At 38.6% G+C, this 20,226-nt stretch overlaps 1 protein-coding gene and 1 long non-coding RNA gene across 4 annotated transcripts in view; both read left to right on the top strand.

Annotated features, from left to right (window-relative positions):
* Positions 1-20,226, top strand: part of LOC126921504 (eukaryotic translation initiation factor 5B) — a 31,157-nt gene that overhangs the window by 10,224 nt on the left and 707 nt on the right. For 2 of the 3 annotated variants that reach the window (XM_050733162.1, XM_050733163.1), the window contains exons 12-15: positions 838-914; positions 1,005-1,212; positions 1,371-1,466; positions 17,307-17,468. In XM_050733162.1, coding sequence (XP_050589119.1) covers positions 838-914; positions 1,005-1,212; positions 1,371-1,466; positions 17,307-17,468 — 543 coding nt within the window. The remainder of the gene's footprint in view (positions 1-837; positions 915-1,004; positions 1,213-1,370; positions 1,467-17,306; positions 17,469-20,226) is intronic. The other variant, XM_050733164.1, reaches the window with a different exon arrangement.
* LOC126921582 (uncharacterized) lies at positions 6,092-15,013 on the top strand. The gene is made up of 2 exons (XR_007712462.1): positions 6,092-13,482; positions 13,555-15,013. It is a non-coding gene; the product is annotated as an uncharacterized LOC126921582 (long non-coding RNA).

Genomic DNA, 20,226 nt, shown 5'->3' with positions numbered 1-20,226 from the left:
AGGAATCCTTAAGTATCACGTCCATCACGTTCATCGACACTTCTGTTGTTTCAAATACTATATACATACTACATTTTCATATCTATTGGAACCTTTCACCTATGAATCAAAGTTCGTGCTACTCTAGAATAAAAAAATACAAGGTACAAAAATATCTACTGCAATCTTTCATTTGTAAATCAAAATTTGTATTGTTTCAGAATAAAAGAATGCGAATTCTCAAATATTCATATCTCATGAAAATTGTACCGCTTTAGAATAGGAGAGTATAAATGATCAAATTCTCATGCCTATTGAAACCTTTCAACTACGAATCAAGCTTTATACTGTTTTAAAATAAAAAGGCGTGTTTCTAGAATAAGAAAACACCAGTTATCAATTTTTAAACGATATTTTTGATGTCTTCCAATTTATGTTTCATATTAACTGATATTTGAGGAATTCATTCGATCGAATGACAATTAGAGTTTAAATCCGCGGGATAACTTGTTTGTAAGTGCATCGGTGCGTTTATTTCCACATTGTCGTGTCTCGTCGCATCGGTGAAGCCGAATCCGGACAGCATGCGTCACTAGTTATTTTTGCGGTCAAACAGACACACGCTTACTCGCATAGCATTCCACTGTATTTATGTTACGGTGACAGTGGTTTATGCTTTACCTTAATATTTTGTTTTCCTTCCAAGTACGGAACTCTGTTGCGACTGAAACTAGAGTTCTCCGTTTCAACGCGCAGCATTCGACGTGAGGGGACCTTGACATTACGTGCTCGTTCAACTTTTGTCAAATTTCAATTTGTAAATTTATTAACCGAGAGAATCATTTTTTTTTATTGCAGTATGCTGGAATTCGCATCGGCCCTGTAGTCAAGAAGGATGTTATGAAAGCCTCTATCATGTTGGAACACGATAGTCAGTGAGTAGCTTGTTTATTTCAAAGAATTATATCTCTGCATTTGTTATAACGTAAAAATTCTCTATCTAATCGACGTTAATTTGTTCACAGGTACGCCACGATCTTGGCGTTTGACGTGAAGATCGAGAGAGACGCTCAAGAGTTGGCCGACTCGCTAGGAGTTAAAATCTTCCAGGCAGATATTATTTACCATCTCTTTGACAAGTTCACTTCATACAGAGAAGAACTGAAGCAACGTAAACGAGACGAAAACAAGCATATCGCTGTATTCCCTTGTAAACTTCGTATCTTGCCACAGGTATATACCATATAAGTCCTATTCCTCTCATTTTTGCCTATCTTTATACCGAATACCTAAATTGGAGCAAAGCTATCGTCATTGAGGCAACTGTTTTCAGTCAGGATGACATTTGTCGACGATTTTTCTTTCTAAAAGGACATTCGTCTCCGTTTCAGTACATCTTCAACTCTCGAGATCCTATCGTAATGGGCGTGATGGTAGAAGCCGGGATCGTAAAAGAAGGAACACCGCTTTGCGTGCCCAGTAAAGACGTGAGTATCTCGTTTCTGTTTTCTTACTTACTTGCCACGTTACGCTTTCTTAGACTCCAAACGTGCTGTACGTAATCAAAAATGGTTCTGCGCTGCGCAGCATATGAAGCATACAAATCGGAGGGAAGTTCTGTCGCGCGAACATAATTGCACTGCGAAAAAGTCTCCAGTCGAGAATTAATTGAAACTCTCGTCACGGTAGTCGCGTGTCTCTTTTCCTTCGTCGCTTCTGAATACGATTATCAGAGAATTTGAGTCGAATCCTTAAGGGGTACTGTGGCTTGAGTTCCGAGCGAGCGGGCTCTTTAGTAACGCGTAGGTGAACTCGTTCGAGGGAAATACGGCGGTCCAGTTGGTCGATCGATCGCCTCGATCAAACGATTGAATCCATAAACCGCTCGAATCTTGTTGGTTTCCTCCAAATTCCAGATCGTGATTTTTCCTGCATAAAATTTCGCTCCTCTTTCGATCGTTGTTTAGTTTAATACCTTGCGTGTTTTCCGTCATTTTTTGCGCTCTACGAATACAGAGACATGAAATCTGTCTGAACAAAGGAATCATATGCGCTAATGTTGTTTTTCTACGTACCTCGCCTTATCAGCGCGAGATCAAACGGGAAAAATTTCTAGATTAGTGTTTTGCATGTCTCATTTAAGCGTGAAAATTGTTCAAAGCATTGGACCTTGTCGATGTACTTTCGTGACATACCTTGAAAGTTGATTCTTGGAAATATATTAAATCGATCTATAACTGGTATGGTGGAGTCTATGAAATCATCTTTGTGGTAATTTGGAAAATACGCGTCGTAAGTAATCATAACTTAATAACTACCAGCGTATGCATAATCTACAGTACCACTTTTTGCAAGCTTCTGAATATTTCTGTCTACGTGTCAAAGTAACAGCATATCGTTGTTACGAACTTTGAAAAATAAGTAATGACGAATAATTTACGCTTATGATACTATAAAAATCTGAAGCAAAAAAAATTATGAACATTGTAAACAGTTGGGAAAATTCGAGAAGATTATCGAGCCCGTTCCACGGACGAGCGAGTTCCCTCTCTATTTCTTGTAGGAGTAAATTGGTGGGTAGCCGTTCTTTGCAGTCTCGCCATACGCGGTAGCACGCGAACACTACAGGTTGCCTAGCCTCGAATTCGTAGGCGTCGCGATGCCATTAGCAGCCTGCAAATTCCCGTAAACAAAAATTTCAACTATATTCTCTTGAAATACACCCACGCGGTGGTCGTGCGCGCCGACCGAAATGATTTACTAGGCAAACGGTTCGCCTTCGAATAGTCGCGTTCTTTGCGTAAGATCGTTTCAAATTTTCCTGTGTGGGAACGGCTTGATTTATCTAGACATAAGTATCCCCGGTACTCGTTTAACGAACATTCGATTATTGGCTTGACAATATTCAATTATTTCGTCAAACTCGAACATCAATCTATTCTGATACCAGTCCTTTTCTTCTTGTTGCTCTTATCGTTTAGACCTCGTAAATATTTGTGTTTTTCTTCGTTTGATGTAATAAAGGTAGGATTATTTAAGTTATCTAAGCTTCAATATCGGGAGATTTAATCTTGAACCTTGCACAGATTAATCATTTGTTGTAGTATTATGAAACACCATTACTCCTTAATGTTATAACGAAAGAATGAGAAAATATCATGTACATACTCTAGATTCAGCAGGAGAAGATGTTAGGAACAAGAAAATAACTCGAATAACTATATTGTAGGTTTATTTGTGAGTGCAGTCAGACACTCTCGCTTTTTAAGATATTTAGTGAGAAGTATTCTAAAATAGCAAAAAGAAAGCGAAATCGGAAGTATTTAAGACGAGTTTCATTTTAACTATTTGGTCATTTACTTTCACGGTATATTATTAGCGTGCAGTCAATGAAAATTAATACGAGCTGAATACAACTTTAAAAAGCTAATATTTGAGGAAACTGTGGATAAAATTCAGTTCAAATAGAGAAATTTCTGTGCTTCTGTATTATGGTGAATGATGAATTATACGTGTCATTTGGCATATGTAAATTTATGTTCTCTTATGCGATCATTTAACAGCAGCATCGATAAACGACAAGCGTTGAAAATTGTTCAATCTCACTTTCATCGTTTTCCAATATTTCTCTGGTCGCGACAAGCATCGACACGATATCCCCGTATGACCTGCGGCATTAAATCTTTGCGGTTAATTTAACACGATCGGTTGAAGTAAAACGAGGGAAAAAAGCGTAAGAGGTGACAGGCGACGAGGCGTAGTGGTTGGCAAGTCCTGCGACTTTCGATCCGGCGGTTACGTTTCAAATGCAAATGGTGGTATAAATTATTCGATTCAATAATATCGAAGCGTATGTGGGTGATAGCAACGCGTAAAATTCGTAACGTGCACGTCACACGCTGTATTACCGGCTGCGTGTGCAACGAGTACATATTTCTCGCCCGCGCGTAGAAAGCAGTTCCGACCACGTTGCTGGCCCACGCGTCCTCAACTCCAAACCGTACACACTCCTTTCGGCCCTACCCTGCTTTTTCGTTGCATTTTAGTCTTTATTTAAGTTCGACTGAAATTCCATTGTCAGACGGTGTCCGCGATCTTGATTAATTAACTCAACTTTTCGTTAATTTCTTAATTTCGTTACGTAAGTATATGAACGACGTTCAGTTCTCAAAAAGCAAATGATTTACGTACTTTCAATAATAGTAAATATTATAATAGGTAGTATATTTTTACTGTTTTTTTCTTAGAACTTCCATTTTACAATTAAATTTCTTATAATGACGCATATTGTAACTCTGCGGTCTATTTGTCACTTTTCAATTCATTGATATCGTTAGTTGATAAATTAAATTGAAAATTGCAGAAGTTATTGTTTCATATAGTTTTGATGCGGAATGAACATCCATACGCAGTTATATAAGACAGTATAATAGATACCGAATACATAAACGATAGTGAATAGATCTGATCCGTGTCTCTGGTTGTCGTGGTATTTTTTATTAGCAAACGATTATCCAGACCGGATGTCAAGTATCACGATTGCCTGTTAGTGAGCAGGGTCAGGTTAGGTCAATTCTGAAGTCAGTTCTGAAGTTCTGAAGTCTCGTACAGAAAAAGACGACACGACTTTTAAATACGTGATTCTGTAAGCATTGCGCGAATTTGGACCGTCTCGTGCGCTGTCGATCATCAAATGGTTCAGTATGAATTTAATAACTGGCGGTTTTCCACTATAGCAATATTATTCACTTATACAACCTATTCATAAAAAAATATTACTTTATATTACAAGTATTTGCACATATCCTTATTTTTCAATGAAACAGCTTCTTTATCAGGGTTTACATTTCGATCTCGTAATATCCAATTTTTGATTCCAATAACTTGAAATAACTTGAAAAGTTCAGCTGACCCGAGATTTCTGTACACCACTGTAAATACGCGAATATGAAGATCATACCCATTAAATCGCATGTTTTTGAAAGCGAACTATTTTACTGTCTCCCTCTTTTTACTCGTGTTTTACGTGGAATTTTATTACACTATTATACGTGTTGGCTTATATGTTGTCAGCCGAATCAGTAATTAAGAAGTCGTTAAGGCGATTGAAAAATCGACTTCTTAAAAAAAAAAGGAGTGGGAAAAAGAAAGAAATGTTTCGACGAAAATAACGAATTAATGGACAGGAAATGAGTAGGATTGATGAAAATATGATTGGTTTCCAAAGATAAAGTCCATGAACAACGTCGGAGGTATTTCCACGGCTTCCATCGTTATCGGGCGTATACGCGCGTTGCGCAACGGCCTCGATAGGCGCTTTAACGTCGAGCGGAAATCCGGCGGATTCTTTTAGCCTGCCGTTTTCTTGCCGTTCCGCCATTCCTTTTCTTCGTCTTATCCCTTTTCCTCCTTCTTCTCTAGTCGTCCGCTGGTGTTCTTACTCGTCGCTCGATGACCCGAACTTATGTTCGCGTTACTTTTCCTTGATAGATTTTTTCATTCTTATCCGCTTCGATAGTCGATCGTTGATCGTATTTGTAGAGCATCTTGCTTGGTCGACACGATAATAGGATTCATATACTGATAGGAATCTCGAGGTTGTTGAAATAAGTAATAAGATAATAAGATCGAAGACTAAAAATGATCGTACGACTGATAGAATTAATGATATGATTTGTGAAAGGCTGAAAAATAATCGAATTTCTTTACAAGAACACAAGGTTAGAGTGTTGTCATGAACGACGATGAGATGAAGAATGGAAGGATTGAACGAATGGTAGTAATGATATGTTTTGAAGATTATAGGGAGAAATATGATAAGTAGAATTTTGTTGATTTTCTAATTTTCATATTGTTTAATGATTAAAGGGATGTACTTTAATAGAGCATAGTTAACAAAAGGAACAATCTAGTTGATCTAGCTTAATAGATTAATATTTTCTATGTGAATAATAGAATTTCTTTAAAATTTAACAACGTTATGTCGTGTTAGAAAGTTCATTAAAGAGATGGAAGATTTATGATGATCTTACATTGTACTTCGATTAGATTCAATGAAAAACGGCTAGTATCAGAGATAACGATTGTAAAAATATCGATTACATGACAAAAGGTTGGGATAGTATGTTACGCTTATCTGGTAACTTTCTGTCTACCTGGAATTATATTTTTTCCTATGCAACTGAATAGGCCGATACGGGCGAGGGTAGATCGATCGTGTCTCGTTAAACCACGCTCCCCTTGCCGACGATGCTTCAGTCCCTTTCACGAAGTCGTGTCACGACAGCTGGAAGCTCAAACAACGTTAGACGAGTAGCCGGTGAAAAAGAGCCCGTCTAGGCAAAAGATCTCTGAAGACGAAAGACTCTTTTATCATCACAGCCTCAACAACACGCTATCTTTCGTGCATGAAGTCCCATTCAAATTTTATAGAAAGATCTCCGCTCTGCTTTTCCTTATTTTTTATCATTTAATCAGAGAGATTAAAGGAAGATTAAATATCTCGTTCTTTTATATTAAAACGGATATTTTTCTAATTAACCTTCGAACGATATCGGACGTAATAAAAAAAATTTTCTTTCTTCCCTGAATTTTAGAATTTATCTAAATTTTGATAATATCAAATAGTTTTCGATATGCCTTTATATCTATCACACATCGTTACATGAAAATATGGTTGAATCTCGAAGATCATTATTTTAAAAGTTATGCATATATAAAAACCATGCATATTGTACAGTTCAAATATTCAACTAATATACGCTTAAGTTCTAAAATAATGATCTCTACACCTTGGGATTGGTATTCTTAGATTTTAGTCATTAAAAGTCATATATTAAGTCATATATTAAAATACAAAAAGTCACAGACTCAGTGTGCTCCAAAACGATGCTCAGTCAAAAATGTTATCTGTATAAAGAAATGTTATAACTTAGGATCATAATGTTAGGTATCATTTTAATGCCATAACGGCTGAGGCATAATTAGCGAAACGGTGTTACGAATTTAAATGCGACTTCCCGTCGGTTGGTAGTTCGACGTTTGATGATAGTGATATCAAGGAAACAAGAAGAAGATTTTCAAACCACCACGAATTATATTCCCGTCCGGAGTGACAGGAACTAGAAACTCCGTGGTGTGTGAGTCCCCTTCCGGCGGAAGGCCGCTCGTAACGTTCTTCCTTTCCCTCCCATCTCTTTCTCTCTCTTTCTCTCTCTCTCTCTCTCTCTCTCTCTCTCTTTTGTTCTCTGCGCTCTCTACGCTCGATCTCCCCCTCGTTTTCCTTCTCGTCCGGTAGCAGGTACTAGAATATATTTGTAAATTTACTGATTGCGAGTAGAAAATTAACACGTCGGAGCGGATTGGCCGAGCGGGACTGCGAGGGAAGCTAATTAACGAGCACACGAACGGAATACGAAACGTGTTTCATTATCGAGCACGATAGCGAGCTGTACAAATTTTTCACAACTTGTAACGAGAAACGTTCGACGCAATATAGAGTCACACTAGAAAAAGAATCGGAGGATTAAAAGTATTGACGCCAAGAAACGTGGCACATTTCTTCGAGATGTAGTGGCTCGTCGAAGTATTTTACATTTATAGAAACTTTCTTTCGAATATAATGCGTTAGGTCGTCGGGGAAACTTTTAAGTAGTTTAGACGTTATTTGATAGAAATTTGCAATCAGAACGCTGTGAAGTTTTCGGACAGTCCAATATTATGGTATGTAATGCGAGACATGTTGGAGTTTCATTAAACAATTATGATTATATTGATAAAACTTGGGACAAATCTGATCGCAAAAATAGATACATTTCAAACACTATTCATATAATCACGATAGTTGATTCTTATTATATCGCTAATAAAATGTCAGAATGTTTCGTATAATACATACAATATATTCATAAAAGGTTTCTACAAGCGTTCGAATACTTCCGTGAACCACTTGTACGTTCTACCAATCTATGTCTGTGAACAGTATGCAAACAGATAACAAACAGACGGTTCATGAACTATTCGCAAATACCAATAAGGACGTGCTTCTAGAACAAGAGGGATGGTATTCGAACAACATTCTAAAAGCGACTGTGCACGCAAAAGGGAAAAACGTCTCGGCTAATATTAGAGGAAAGGTCAAAATGTAGTGAAGAAGGGCATATAAGTGGAAGAGATGCCGCCCCCTCGAAAGAGGAATGAAAAGAAACGAAAAAGGAAAAAATATAAAAAAAAAGTAGACGAAAAGAAAAGAAGGTTAGATGAGGAGGGATAGGAAAGGGTGACGAGACAGCTGAGGATGGGGATGAAACGAGCATACGTGGGACAGCGTACCTACGTTTAGAGCGTCTACCGAGTGATAAACGACCGGAAGGAAGCCAGAGGCGTTTCCACGAAAGTTAGAGACAAGCCGGAAGGCCGAAAGACGGGATGTGGTTGGTGAGTAAATGGCATCGATGCGTTAGTATGTGCGTATTCTACCTCATTCCAACCTTTCTCTCTCCCTCCCCCTTCCATGTGTATTTCTCACTCTTTCGTTCTCGTTGTCGACTCCCTTCCTCCCTTCACTCTTTCTCCTTCCGTCGTGTTTCTCTAAGTAGGCAGCTGGTTAACGTTGCTATCGTAGCGAATGAAGGAAAAAAAAGGAGAAATAGCTTGGGAAAGAAAGACGCGAGAGGAAGAAAGATAAAGAGGACGGAGGAAAGGCGAAAGAGAGACAAAGAGAGAAGAAACTGAGAGAGAAACGCTGCTGGCCGGATGTCGAGTTTCCAATGTCGAGTAGATCATTTTACCCAGGCTCGCGATTAATTTTGTTAACGACGAATACGAACGATAATCGCATCGTCGACGAAACAGAGCGAATCTTGCGAGTTCCTCGCTCGGAATAGAATATGCATATCGTTCTACTTTCAGGTCTGGATTCCTTCTTGACGTATCGAATTTAAATGTCACTTGCACACCACTTAAGTATTTTTCCCTATTTAGAGGAATCTTTAATTGAATGTATCTATGTACAAGAAAACGAGCAAATGCAAAAACACGTGACATCAGAGAAACAGGGGGTGTGAAGCTTTGGGCTCGAATCGATATATCGACCAGCAAACCTGATTCTCCGGTCTTGTTGTTTAGGAAAAGTTTCTAACGTGTTGTTAATTGATTTATTCTCATATTTTCGCAACGTGTAAGAGACAGGATAGAATTTAGTGACATAAGCTATCAGATAGACTATCAAATACGAAGTGCAAAGAGTAGATACCAGCGAGGTTTTCAGAAACAGTTGTTCATTCAATAATGTTGGTTACGAACGAAGGAAGGACAACGCCGCTGGTAGTGGGGATTTCATTCATCGACGCATCCGTTCGATCCATTAAGTAGCCGATAGATCAAAGGTATATCACACACGTGGCCGATGTACGCAACTGATTAGCCATTCATTGAGATATTGACAAAACTTGTAGCAAATGCGATAAAGTCGAATGATTACTTCCAATGCGTATTACATTCTTTAATATATATCTTGGGAGATATTTTTATTGACAATGGAATACATAGTACACGACTTGAAAATGTTACGTTGTATTTGAAAGTTCCAAATTTAAAAAGTTCATAGCGTTCCCAATAGTGCATATCTTCTACATTGTATTTGATAGGATTGAAGAAATTCTTTTTCAAGTATGTATCGTTATCGAGTAGTTATCGTGAATTTTTACCAAATATTAAAATATTAAGTTCGAACAGATGTCACTCTTGTTTCAAAATAAGATTGATTAATTAGCGGCTTTTTATCAAGAGAACATACGATCCAAATTTTAAAAAAATTCTTTCGTTACTTTCTAAACGAGCCAATATTTCCTAATATTTATAGTAGTATAGGTCTCAAAAGAGAGAGCGAGGGAGAAAGAATGCCGCACAAATCTCATTTTGTGCATGCACTTAAAGCAGCGAGCCACACCAACGACGACGGTTGGCTGTTAGCCGCTGAGGTTCGTACAAACTATAAAGCTTTCTAAATCGGTGCGGCTCACGAAAATAGACTTCCGGTTCCCGTCTCACGCGTTCACTCGCTGTGCTGTGTCTGCTCCCGAGTATGCCAACATCGATCCTCTTTTCGTCTAGTTTCGCTTCGCTTTTCCTTTACCCTCTTTCTCTTTCTCTTTTCCACCTCTCCTCGTCTTTCTTTTGTCTGTCTTTCTTCCACGGAAACCCATCTTGAACGAAAGAAACGTAAAAATTAGAACTCCTATATAAACAACTTTCATTGACGATTCGAACATCATATTGTTTTCTATTCGAAGCTTTATCAATCGTAAGATAAATATTCAGAGTTTGATCGAGACGGAGCTAGGAATTACAATACAGGTGGCTTTCGTATTTGCGTCCTGTTTTTTTAAGCGTTATATGAATATATAATATAGATTGCGATGTTATTCTTGCACTTCTGTTATTAAATGTAAGATTCGGAAAATAAGCCAAAACGGCAATCGTATGATCGATACGTTTCCTTGTTTCATCTTAATCCTCTATCTGTGATATGTGGATCATTCAAAAGCCATACTGATCAAACGTATTAATCGAAACGCAATGAAAAGTCACAATATTTTTCTAAATTTATTATGAAGCTTATGATATCTTGTTGTGAGAAATAAATTCCATTCTCTTTCAGATGAATATTAATTATGTATCTGTGAATCCTATTATGTAAAGGTGGAGTTAATTAGTGTGGTTTCTGAGAAGCTCATATACATATCTATACTGTGGAAGCTTTCCTACGTGTTATATAAAATATTTTGAAATTTCATTAATACCATAAGGAAACACAATTGTCACGACTATATCGCTAAAATTTGAAATCAATCTGAAGCTGCGTATGGAAATTTTAGACATTTATGTACGAACGCATATGTACTTACAATAGCACGTGAGCAGCCAGATTTCTACAGGTATTCGAATCCTTTCATGCGCTGCTATATAGACATCATCATACAGACATCTCATTACAATCTGCTTATACTTTTTACCAAATACCGTTTTCTCATTTATCAAAGAAAATCACAAAGCCTAGACGAAGACAGAAACGCTGGAAAAGGGGAAATAACTTTGCAATGATGTTTCGAAAGGACGCGCTTGTTTTATAGAGTTAATGAAGCTTGTGCAGCTTCGACCGACGTAGTTAATCAGTTTTTTGTTCTGGGTAATCGATCATATCAATCAGATAGAGATAAGTTGTTCGGATAGAACTGGCAATTATCGGAGATGATGGCATCGAGGTTAATCGCGTGTCCGTTCCGGGACGATGTAAGTAAGATCTGTTGCCAGGAGAGAAAGATGGTCGGTAATTACTGTTAAATCTGCGCTGTTAGCTCAACATAAATTTCCGTGGTTTCTCCTGCGGTGCGAGAGCGTGCGTGGCTCGTGTGATGTCAGTCGGACGATTCACGCTTCTGGCTACTCTGTATCGCGCGCTCACAGTTGGCCTGTGATACACGTTCTTTGAGTACATCGGCTGCCACGTTGGCCTCGTTGGTCGGTTTACTAAACTTAGACTCATTCAGAATGGCCGGCTTTCGAATCGGGTGTCCACGGGCTGGGACTGCGTCATGTCGTGCCACGGCACGTTTCTTGGCGACCGTAAACAAGAGAATCAGGCTGCGAGAACTTGACTGTGTACGCACGCCGACGAGAAAGGAACGAGGTTGAATGAAAGCAAAAATAATCCTGCCTGCCAGAGATATATGTATGTGCCCGAGTCTGATACGCAATGTGATTACTAATTACCGACCGGGTGATACGTAAATAAATATGATGCATGATAAATACGAATTAGCCATGATTATAACGAATGCCTGTTCTGTTGTTGTTCTGATGAGATGTCATATCGATAAATACGCTGGTGCAATCGAACGTATATATAATAGATTCTTATGAGCGTATGATCTTCAGATGTTTCATTCCACAGAACGACAGTTTATTAAAACGCGCATACTCTATAACATAGCTTTGAGCGGTTGTTTACATTTTAAACGTTTAGTTGAAAAATATGAAACGAAAGTTTGTAAATCGGCGCTATAATGTCAGTTTCCATGGTTTTTACAGTAATTTCTTCGATGTCGTAAGGCTAATTAGGTCGGAAGGCAAATATTTCGAAGTCGGTCGCGAGTGCTTGTTTCTGGACGGGGAGATTAGAGTGACGTTAATCACCGGATAGATCGGACGACAAACGTTGGTATTTAATTAGTTGCGCCTTTCGGTACCAAGTATCTGATATCCGCGTATCGTCTGGTGATTCACAGTCGTGTGGCATAGAGATAACGAACGAGGCGAGTAAAGTGCGAATAAAAAGAGAGAAAGAGAGAGAGAGAGAGAGAGAGAGAGAGAGAGAGAGAGAGAGAGAGAGAGAGAGAGAGAATGAAAGACGACGACGTGGGATGTTAAACGAATGGGTGAAATAGTTCGCTTCTAAAATATGGCGTTGTTAACATACTAAATTAAATTCCAGTTCGGACTAAGAAGAAAATAAATTCTTTCAAATAAAATTCTTGTTTTCCCATGGTTGGCTTCCCACGTGTCCCGAGGCTGAAACGCTCAAGAAGAAAAAAGATCCGTGGTAACCCACGCGAAGACGAGGAAGACGTCGCGAATTCTCGCCAAACGCGTTCCCATCTTCTTTCTCCCTTCTACACGAAACGAGACGCTCTGCAATTTTCCCACTCGAATTCGAAAAAACAATTGGCCAAACCTGTTTACTTCCAGTCGCATTGCTAACGGAGCGCACAGCGGTGTCGCGCGAATTAACACGCCACTCTTGCTCCGCGAAAAACAAAGCGTCGAAAGACACGTAGCACACTGTTGGCTATCAATATCAAGATACTGGCTGATATTTAATATATATTGAACTTCATTGCTTTTACTTTCTACTTATTTTATTATAAGTCTATTTCGATCGCGTCGTATAGCCTAGTTATTTTGTTACGTGTTTCTTTTATTCGTACCCTACAGCCTAACTATTTTATCATAAACCTGCCTTATTTGCATCGTATAGCCAACCTTATAAATATTCGTCCATTTACCACAGTAGACTTTTTCAGCACTTTATAATATCCTTTAATATCGTTATAATATAATATTCAATATTTTACAGCTGTATAAAAATTTTAAAAGTTTCTAGGAACGTTATCTTAGTTGGACTTATACTTAACACTAGGTTACGGGACCCGTCAATTTAACGGATTTGAAACTTCGAAATGAAATATCCCAAAAACAAAAAAAAAGCATTAATTTTAACCATTTTGTATCATAAATTAATCATTTCATCTAAAGAATTTATACACACAATTATTTTTTCCTAGGCTTTCTAATTTCTGAAATCTGTATGTAGTATACCTATCTCTACGAAACCCGTTAAATTGATGGGCTAACTGTTTTCATAAACAAACGGTTTTTCAAAGACAGTGTGCAGAAGTTTCAGTTATTGTAGATTATCTCTCATTATTGTCTCCGCTTATTGTTGTAAGTATTTACAATAGGATAATTGAATTTGGGCACAGTATTTTCTTTTTTTGACCAATCCCCCTTTTCTAGCAATTATGATTAAATCCAGGAGATATAATAAGATATTGAACAAAATTGTCAACATCAATGAAGATTGTTCTGAGGATACCTCCGAAGAAGATCAGTATGAACTAGGCCAAAGCGAAGCTGACAGTGAAAGTTCTGAATACACTGAAAGTGGAGAGATAAAAGGATCTTCGGATAGTGAAGAGGAAAACTTCTTGAAAGTGTGTCGTAACAAGAAAATGATGCGTATTTTTTCTAGTTCTGACTCCGGGGATGAAAGGACAAGCATTCCAAGTACATCCCAAAATGTAATGGGTGAAATTGAAATTGCAATTGACGGGACACAGTGGATAAAACTGAAAGCGGGCGGATCTAGGGGTAGGACGCCCGTTCGTATGATATTCAATGATATCGCAGGGCCTACTGGCTATGCTAAGAGAAATATTATGTCGGGTTGTGTAACTAGTGCTTTCTAATTGATAATTGACAGACATATAATGGAACACAGATTCCACTGATAAAAGATTGCACTGAAACTGAGGCGCATCGAGTTTTGAAAAAAGACGGACAATCACAGTTGCTGAGTTACGTAGTTTTCTAGGAATTCTATATGCCCGGGACGCATATGAAGCGCGATCATTGAAAGCCTCCGAAAGATTACAAACAGATAAATTTGCGCTGATATCCGAAATATGGAACAGATTTATGAGTAATAGCCAGGCTTGTTACAAGCCATATGAAAATATTTCAATGGATGAATAATTATTTCCAACGAAAGCTCGATGCAGGTTTACGCAATATATGTCGAATAAGCCTCATAAATTTGGCATTAAGTTTTAACCAAAACTTGAAGCAGTTGACGTCCAAACAAAATATATTTTGGATGGTATTCCTTATACGGGGAAAGATGAAACTCGATGCTCAAGGGAACAAAGTAGAAGATGACTTTGTTTTCCTCAAATTTATATAAATCAGAATACTGCACGCTTACTGTGTGTAAAAGTAAACCTAGCGTAAAAGTCCTCCTTTTAAGCACCAAATATACAGGTATGCAAGTAGGAGACAATTATAAACGTGTTCCAGAAACCATTGCTTTCTATAATAAAACAAAGTTTGGTGTGGACGTCGTTGACCAGATGGCACGCAAATATAGTGTGAAAGCAGGGAGTTTCCGATGGCCCCTTCAAATATTTTTTCAATATTTTAGATTTGGCAGCGATAAACGCGTGGATATTATATAAAGAGTGCACGGGATCGAAAATATCCAGAAAGGAGTTCATATTTTGTCAAAGATCAGACGCTTCATTTCTGTCACTTTCAACGTCAGAAGTGCGAAAAAGTTGTCAAATGGGCTACTGTAAAAAAAAAATAGAAGCAATAATTGTATATATTGCAAAAAGATCGTATGCGGAAAATGCACAAACAAAATTCAGTATATTTGTAAAAAATGTGCTCAATAAATATGATTACCCTATAGCGTTAATATTATTATCATTTCCGTGATAATTAAAAAAAAGACTTTTACTTATTAGTAATTTATTTAAACGTGAAGCTTAATATTGTTCAATTCAGACTTAATTTGAAAAAATCGATTTTTCAAAGAAAATGCGTATTTTCGTTTAGCCGTCAATTTGAAGGGTCCTTATAGAGATAGGTATATAAGAAACGCCCGTAAACCTAGAAATTATTATTAAAGTTTTCCAACAATTGTAACAAGTAGGCGATCTAATACTTATGCTTGGCCGTGTAACTACGTGAAACGTAAAAATCATAAAAGCATATATAAATAGTATTATTAACCATAAAACATGGTCATTTATACTTTATATACAAAGCCCTTAATATACGACAAAGCGTTAGATGAAAGAATAAAAAAAAGGCGGACAAAGAAGGAAGAAAGAAAGAAAAGCAACAGAAGAAACGAAGCTTAGAAGAAGAGCATATCAAAGAAGGATGCGTACTTTCTGAGCATACACGCTTGCAATTACGTATATATGGTAATGCGTGCGATAGGATGCGAAGAGTGTCGAAAATTGGACGATCGCGCAACACCATAAAAATAACCAGGAATGGAGAAACGAGAAGAATATGGGAGACAACAAGAAAAGAGCACACCAAGGCGACAAAGAACGAGCCTCGTGATTCGATTCGACCCGACTACGAGCGTGTATGTGGGCATATTGCTCTTTCGGCGTAGGTTTCGAAATACAAGACTGAGTATATTTCACCGGTCATTGTCCATCGATTGATACCGTGCTTCTGTTTCTTTCGATCTCGCTTCGATCTCGGCCCTTTCCTCTTCAATCATCTTTTTTTAAATTCCTGCTTTGATTCCTCGAATTTCCCATAAGTTCCTCCCTCTGGTCCTTATATCCTGGTCCTGGTGTAACAGGAAATAACATTATCTTGCTATAGACGATTCACAATAAATCCCTTTTCTCACATCATCTTTCGAAATTTCTAAAGTAAGTTCTTAAATCTTTTATAAGCTTTTCCTTTTGGTTCTTATTACTGATATAATAAAAAATAACTTTATCTTTCTATAGATGTTCCATAATAAAATTGAAACGATAAGAGTAAACATTCTTCCAATAGGTGTACCAGTGTTATTATACATATAGTCTCATTGTGAAAGGCTTGAATAGATTGGCGAGTTCTCGAAGAAGGCAACAGTTAATTAAGCGTAATTATAGGCAATTCTTTGAAAAGGATAAGCGGCAATCTGCGCGTGTCCCCAAGCGAAGTTGCGTCCGGGTTTATCGCCCACTTGGCGCTCTTGCAGCTGCAGGTGTGTTACGGCAATAACGCAATTCTGAACGACGTGCTCGAGCTTTCTTGCCACTATACGCCATTCTATAGGGTGCTCTTAAATCCCAATACACTACAAGTTCCTATTGAAATTTATTATTCTCTCCCATGAACTTTCCTCGACTGTTTCTTCAACAATTTAAGCGCACTTCTCGTTTACGATTATTTTTTCCCACACATTATTCTGTGGCCACAAATGGGACAAAATTCTGTGAAAAATTCGAAGATCACCGCGTGTATGACGACCCACAGGATCCAGCAACCTACGTATCCGCATATCTGCCTACTCGGTCCACCGATTCTCGCCGGTATTCACGACGAAAACGTACCTACGTCCGAGTCGGCCCTGACGAGGCGCAATGCTCAGGTACTCGGTTTTCTCTCGACTTCCGGTCGCAGAAAGGAATGTATAGGCGGAGCTATACCCACGCAAAGAGACACACGCCGATCGAGGATGGGAAAAAGACACGACGACAGAAGCTGCGATACAAGCTGCGAAACAGCTTGCATATGGAGCTGTGTCTATACGAAAAATTCTCCGTGTTTTTCGAAATCTTTATGAAATGTTCCTAACTCGTGTCGTGCTTGGAAGGCATCTCCGCGGTTATTTACATAGAACGTTCGAAATTAGAGAATGGATAAAGCACAGCGCTCGCAAGGGAATATCTGGTGGCTACGGAAAGTATTTTGCAGGTTATTTTATTTATCATAGCATTAACACACTAATTAATTAGCTGCAAATATCATTAAATTTCGTATCATTTATTAGTACTTTCATAGTACTATGAAAATCAAATGTAGAACCTGATAAAAAAAGTTAGAAATTTCGTTAGATAATAAGGACATATGTAAATAATTTTTATAGGCATTATAAATCGTATTTATAAGATAATTGTAAGATAACATGTAAAAATATGACTGATAGATTTAAAATATTTATGGCATAATGCTTATGTTTGACTTTGCAGTTCGTCGAATTGGGTATGGTTACGAGCATAGAATACAACCATAAGCCCGTGGAATCTGCGAGGAAAGGTCAGGAAGTCTGCGTGAAAATCGAGCCAATACCTGGCGAGGCGCCGAAAATGTTCGGCCGTCATTTCGACGAGAAAGACTTCGTTGTGAGCAAGGTGGGCCTTTGATCTTATAATTTATCCACGGGAGTGAGTTCAGTAACATTGGATGGACGATTTACGGGATATTATCGTGAACATTACAGACAATTGCTTAATTCAGAAAACATTATTCCGTATCCACCATCGATGTTTATGATCTCGGTTTCGTTGATCTTACGTACCATCCATTCTAGAACGTATAATAAGGGGGTACATACTTTAAAAAAATGCCGGCACGATTTCGTTATCAATGATCGTTATCACGAAGAAGGACGTAATTCTGTGGTTCGAATTTTCTCTTTGAAAGCGAATAGCTCGCTTAGCGAGTTTGATAGCCTCTGAAATAATGAAACGCCGTACGTTTAAACCGTGCAAAATGCGGTGCCAAGCGCACGAGGTTTATGTACGGGATTACGAGGAAAGGTGGAACGATTACAAGGCGAACGTTTCAGAGTTTCACGAAGCAGCTGCTTCGAAAGAATTTGATCGACAGGTGGTCTTGGTCGTTGGTGAAATTCCGCCAAAGAATCGAGTGTATACGTTTCGCTCTTTTCCTCGTGCGCCGAGCCGATTCGCATAGCTTTGCAATTTCATCGAAATCAGAAGCGAGCGAGACGGAAATGATCCTTATTAGTATGCAAGACTTTGGTCGAAAAAGGAAGATGCACATCCGGTAGCGATCAGGCGTCCACCATCGACTTCCGGCCTTCGCAGAACTTCCACTCTTCCCTCCTTCCCCTCACCTCGCCTCTTTCTTTTCCGTCTTCCGCTTTGGATATCAACTGCGAATCAATCGGCCCTATACTTTAATGGAAGCGAATATCGTGTGCTCGACACACGTGTTTAGCTCCTATAAATTTTACTTAATTGATTACATGAGTCAGAAGTTATATCGATCAACTCCATAAATTGAAATGTAAGGGAAAGTAATAATTATAAACCTTTTGTACTATTTCTCCGTGATGAATAAATTCATGAAAATAAATTCTTTCTTTTCCTTGAAATGTTTGATATTAATTGTGTAAATGAGCTTAATGAAATTGAGAGCTTCGTATAAAATGAAATTGATCGTTTTGGCTTCCGAGACGTGGATCATACGTGAATCTTCGTGCATTCATGGGAAATTTAATGGTTCAAAGATACATAGAATGCACATAATATACTAATTGTAAAATATTCAAAATATATAATTCGCGCGAAATTCGTCGTGTTTTTATATTTATCATAATATATGTATGCATAAAAACAAGATGAATTTATGTTACAGTACAATAGATATATCTCCATAACTTTTCGATAAATACATAAATTTCCGTGGTTTAGTGGCTTTCATGTTATTCTTTTATCTAAATCTAGAAATTTGTTTTATCATAGAAGCATAGCACGAATTCCCTGTTCAATAGCGTCAACTCAGTTTCCTCTAGCTTTATCCACGCTTTCCGGTTGTGCACGCGTACTCAACAGCCATGTGAGCACTTATATGTGCACAGCCTGTCTGGCTTGGGCATCTTTGTGTGCTGCTAAGGCGAGCGGAAGTCGTCGTTACCGTTTGCTTCGTAGAATCGATTCCCCGGAATCACCTTGTTCCCACGATGATTTGTCAAGCGACGATTTTGCTCGTTCCTTGGCAACAACAGAATTTTCGCCTTCCCCTCCTTTGTTTCATCTCTTTGATCTTTTAAATTCTACACCATAATTTCTGTTCAACCATAAGTTCGAAAATACACCGTACCGAATCGTACAGAGTGAGATCATCGAGACTACTCAATAATTAAAATTCGACCTGTGATTAAACTGATGGGAGAAGTGAGAATAGGAGAAGCTCTTCGTTCGATACGAACGAAACACGAACCAAAGTTAGTATGGACCGCGTTAGGTTGCAACGTGTCCTCGTGGGTACATGTCAAGATATCGGAAATCCGTGGCTGGAAAAATCATCTGGATGTATAGGAAAACGTGTGCGAAGGTTTCACGAGGAGAGGACCCTTTTGCTGTTCGTACAACGTTGCTGTGTTAGTGACAAAGGGCCGTGAGAGGACAAGGGAACGAAGCAACGGAGACGAGGCTATGAAACGGAAACGGTACGGAGAAAGAGAGGCAAAGAATTGTACGGTGGGAGATCTGTGCGTGGTGTGTGCGTATGCGCGCGTACGAGAAAGAACTAAAAAGCGGGAGAACGAGAGAGAGGAAGCGTGTGCGTGAGCGAGGGGAAGGGAAAAGGGAAAGAAAGGTAAGGGAATGAAAGAGGGGAGAGGGAGTGAGAATGAGATGGTGGGGGAGAAGTAGCAGGGGCGTGGCGGGAGGCAGGCGTCCTCAATAGCCGCGTAAAACCACCATTGTGACCGATCCATGAATGAAACGGGACTTCCGGCCGGGAGTGGGGGCGGAAACAGTTGTAAAGCGTTACGTTAGTGAATGGACTGTGTGCGCGAGCATGCGCCCGTCCTCGCGAAAACCGATTCAAGGAAATTATTCCTAGATGAGGAGCAGCGTTTAAAACGGTCTTTCTACTTGCAGTTTGCCCTGACGACGATTCAAGGGTTTGCATCAATAACGTGCCAGCTTTGATATTTTATTTGTATTTATCGATAGAGAAAGAAAGGTATAGGTTTCATATTCAATGATGCTAAAATTCATCGTTAGGAATATTGGTCGACTACAAGATTATATCACGTTTGAAAATGTGATTTGATTTTGATTGATCTTGGATTGTTTATTGTTCGTTTAATCGAGTTATTGGAAAGTGGAGCTGGCTCTGATTCAGTCATTATAT

This window comes from Bombus affinis, chromosome 10 (assembly GCF_024516045.1).
Source record: "Bombus affinis isolate iyBomAffi1 chromosome 10, iyBomAffi1.2, whole genome shotgun sequence".
Lineage (NCBI taxonomy): Eukaryota > Metazoa > Arthropoda > Insecta > Hymenoptera > Apidae > Bombus > Bombus affinis.
This window is presented reverse-complemented; position numbering and strand designations above follow the sequence as displayed.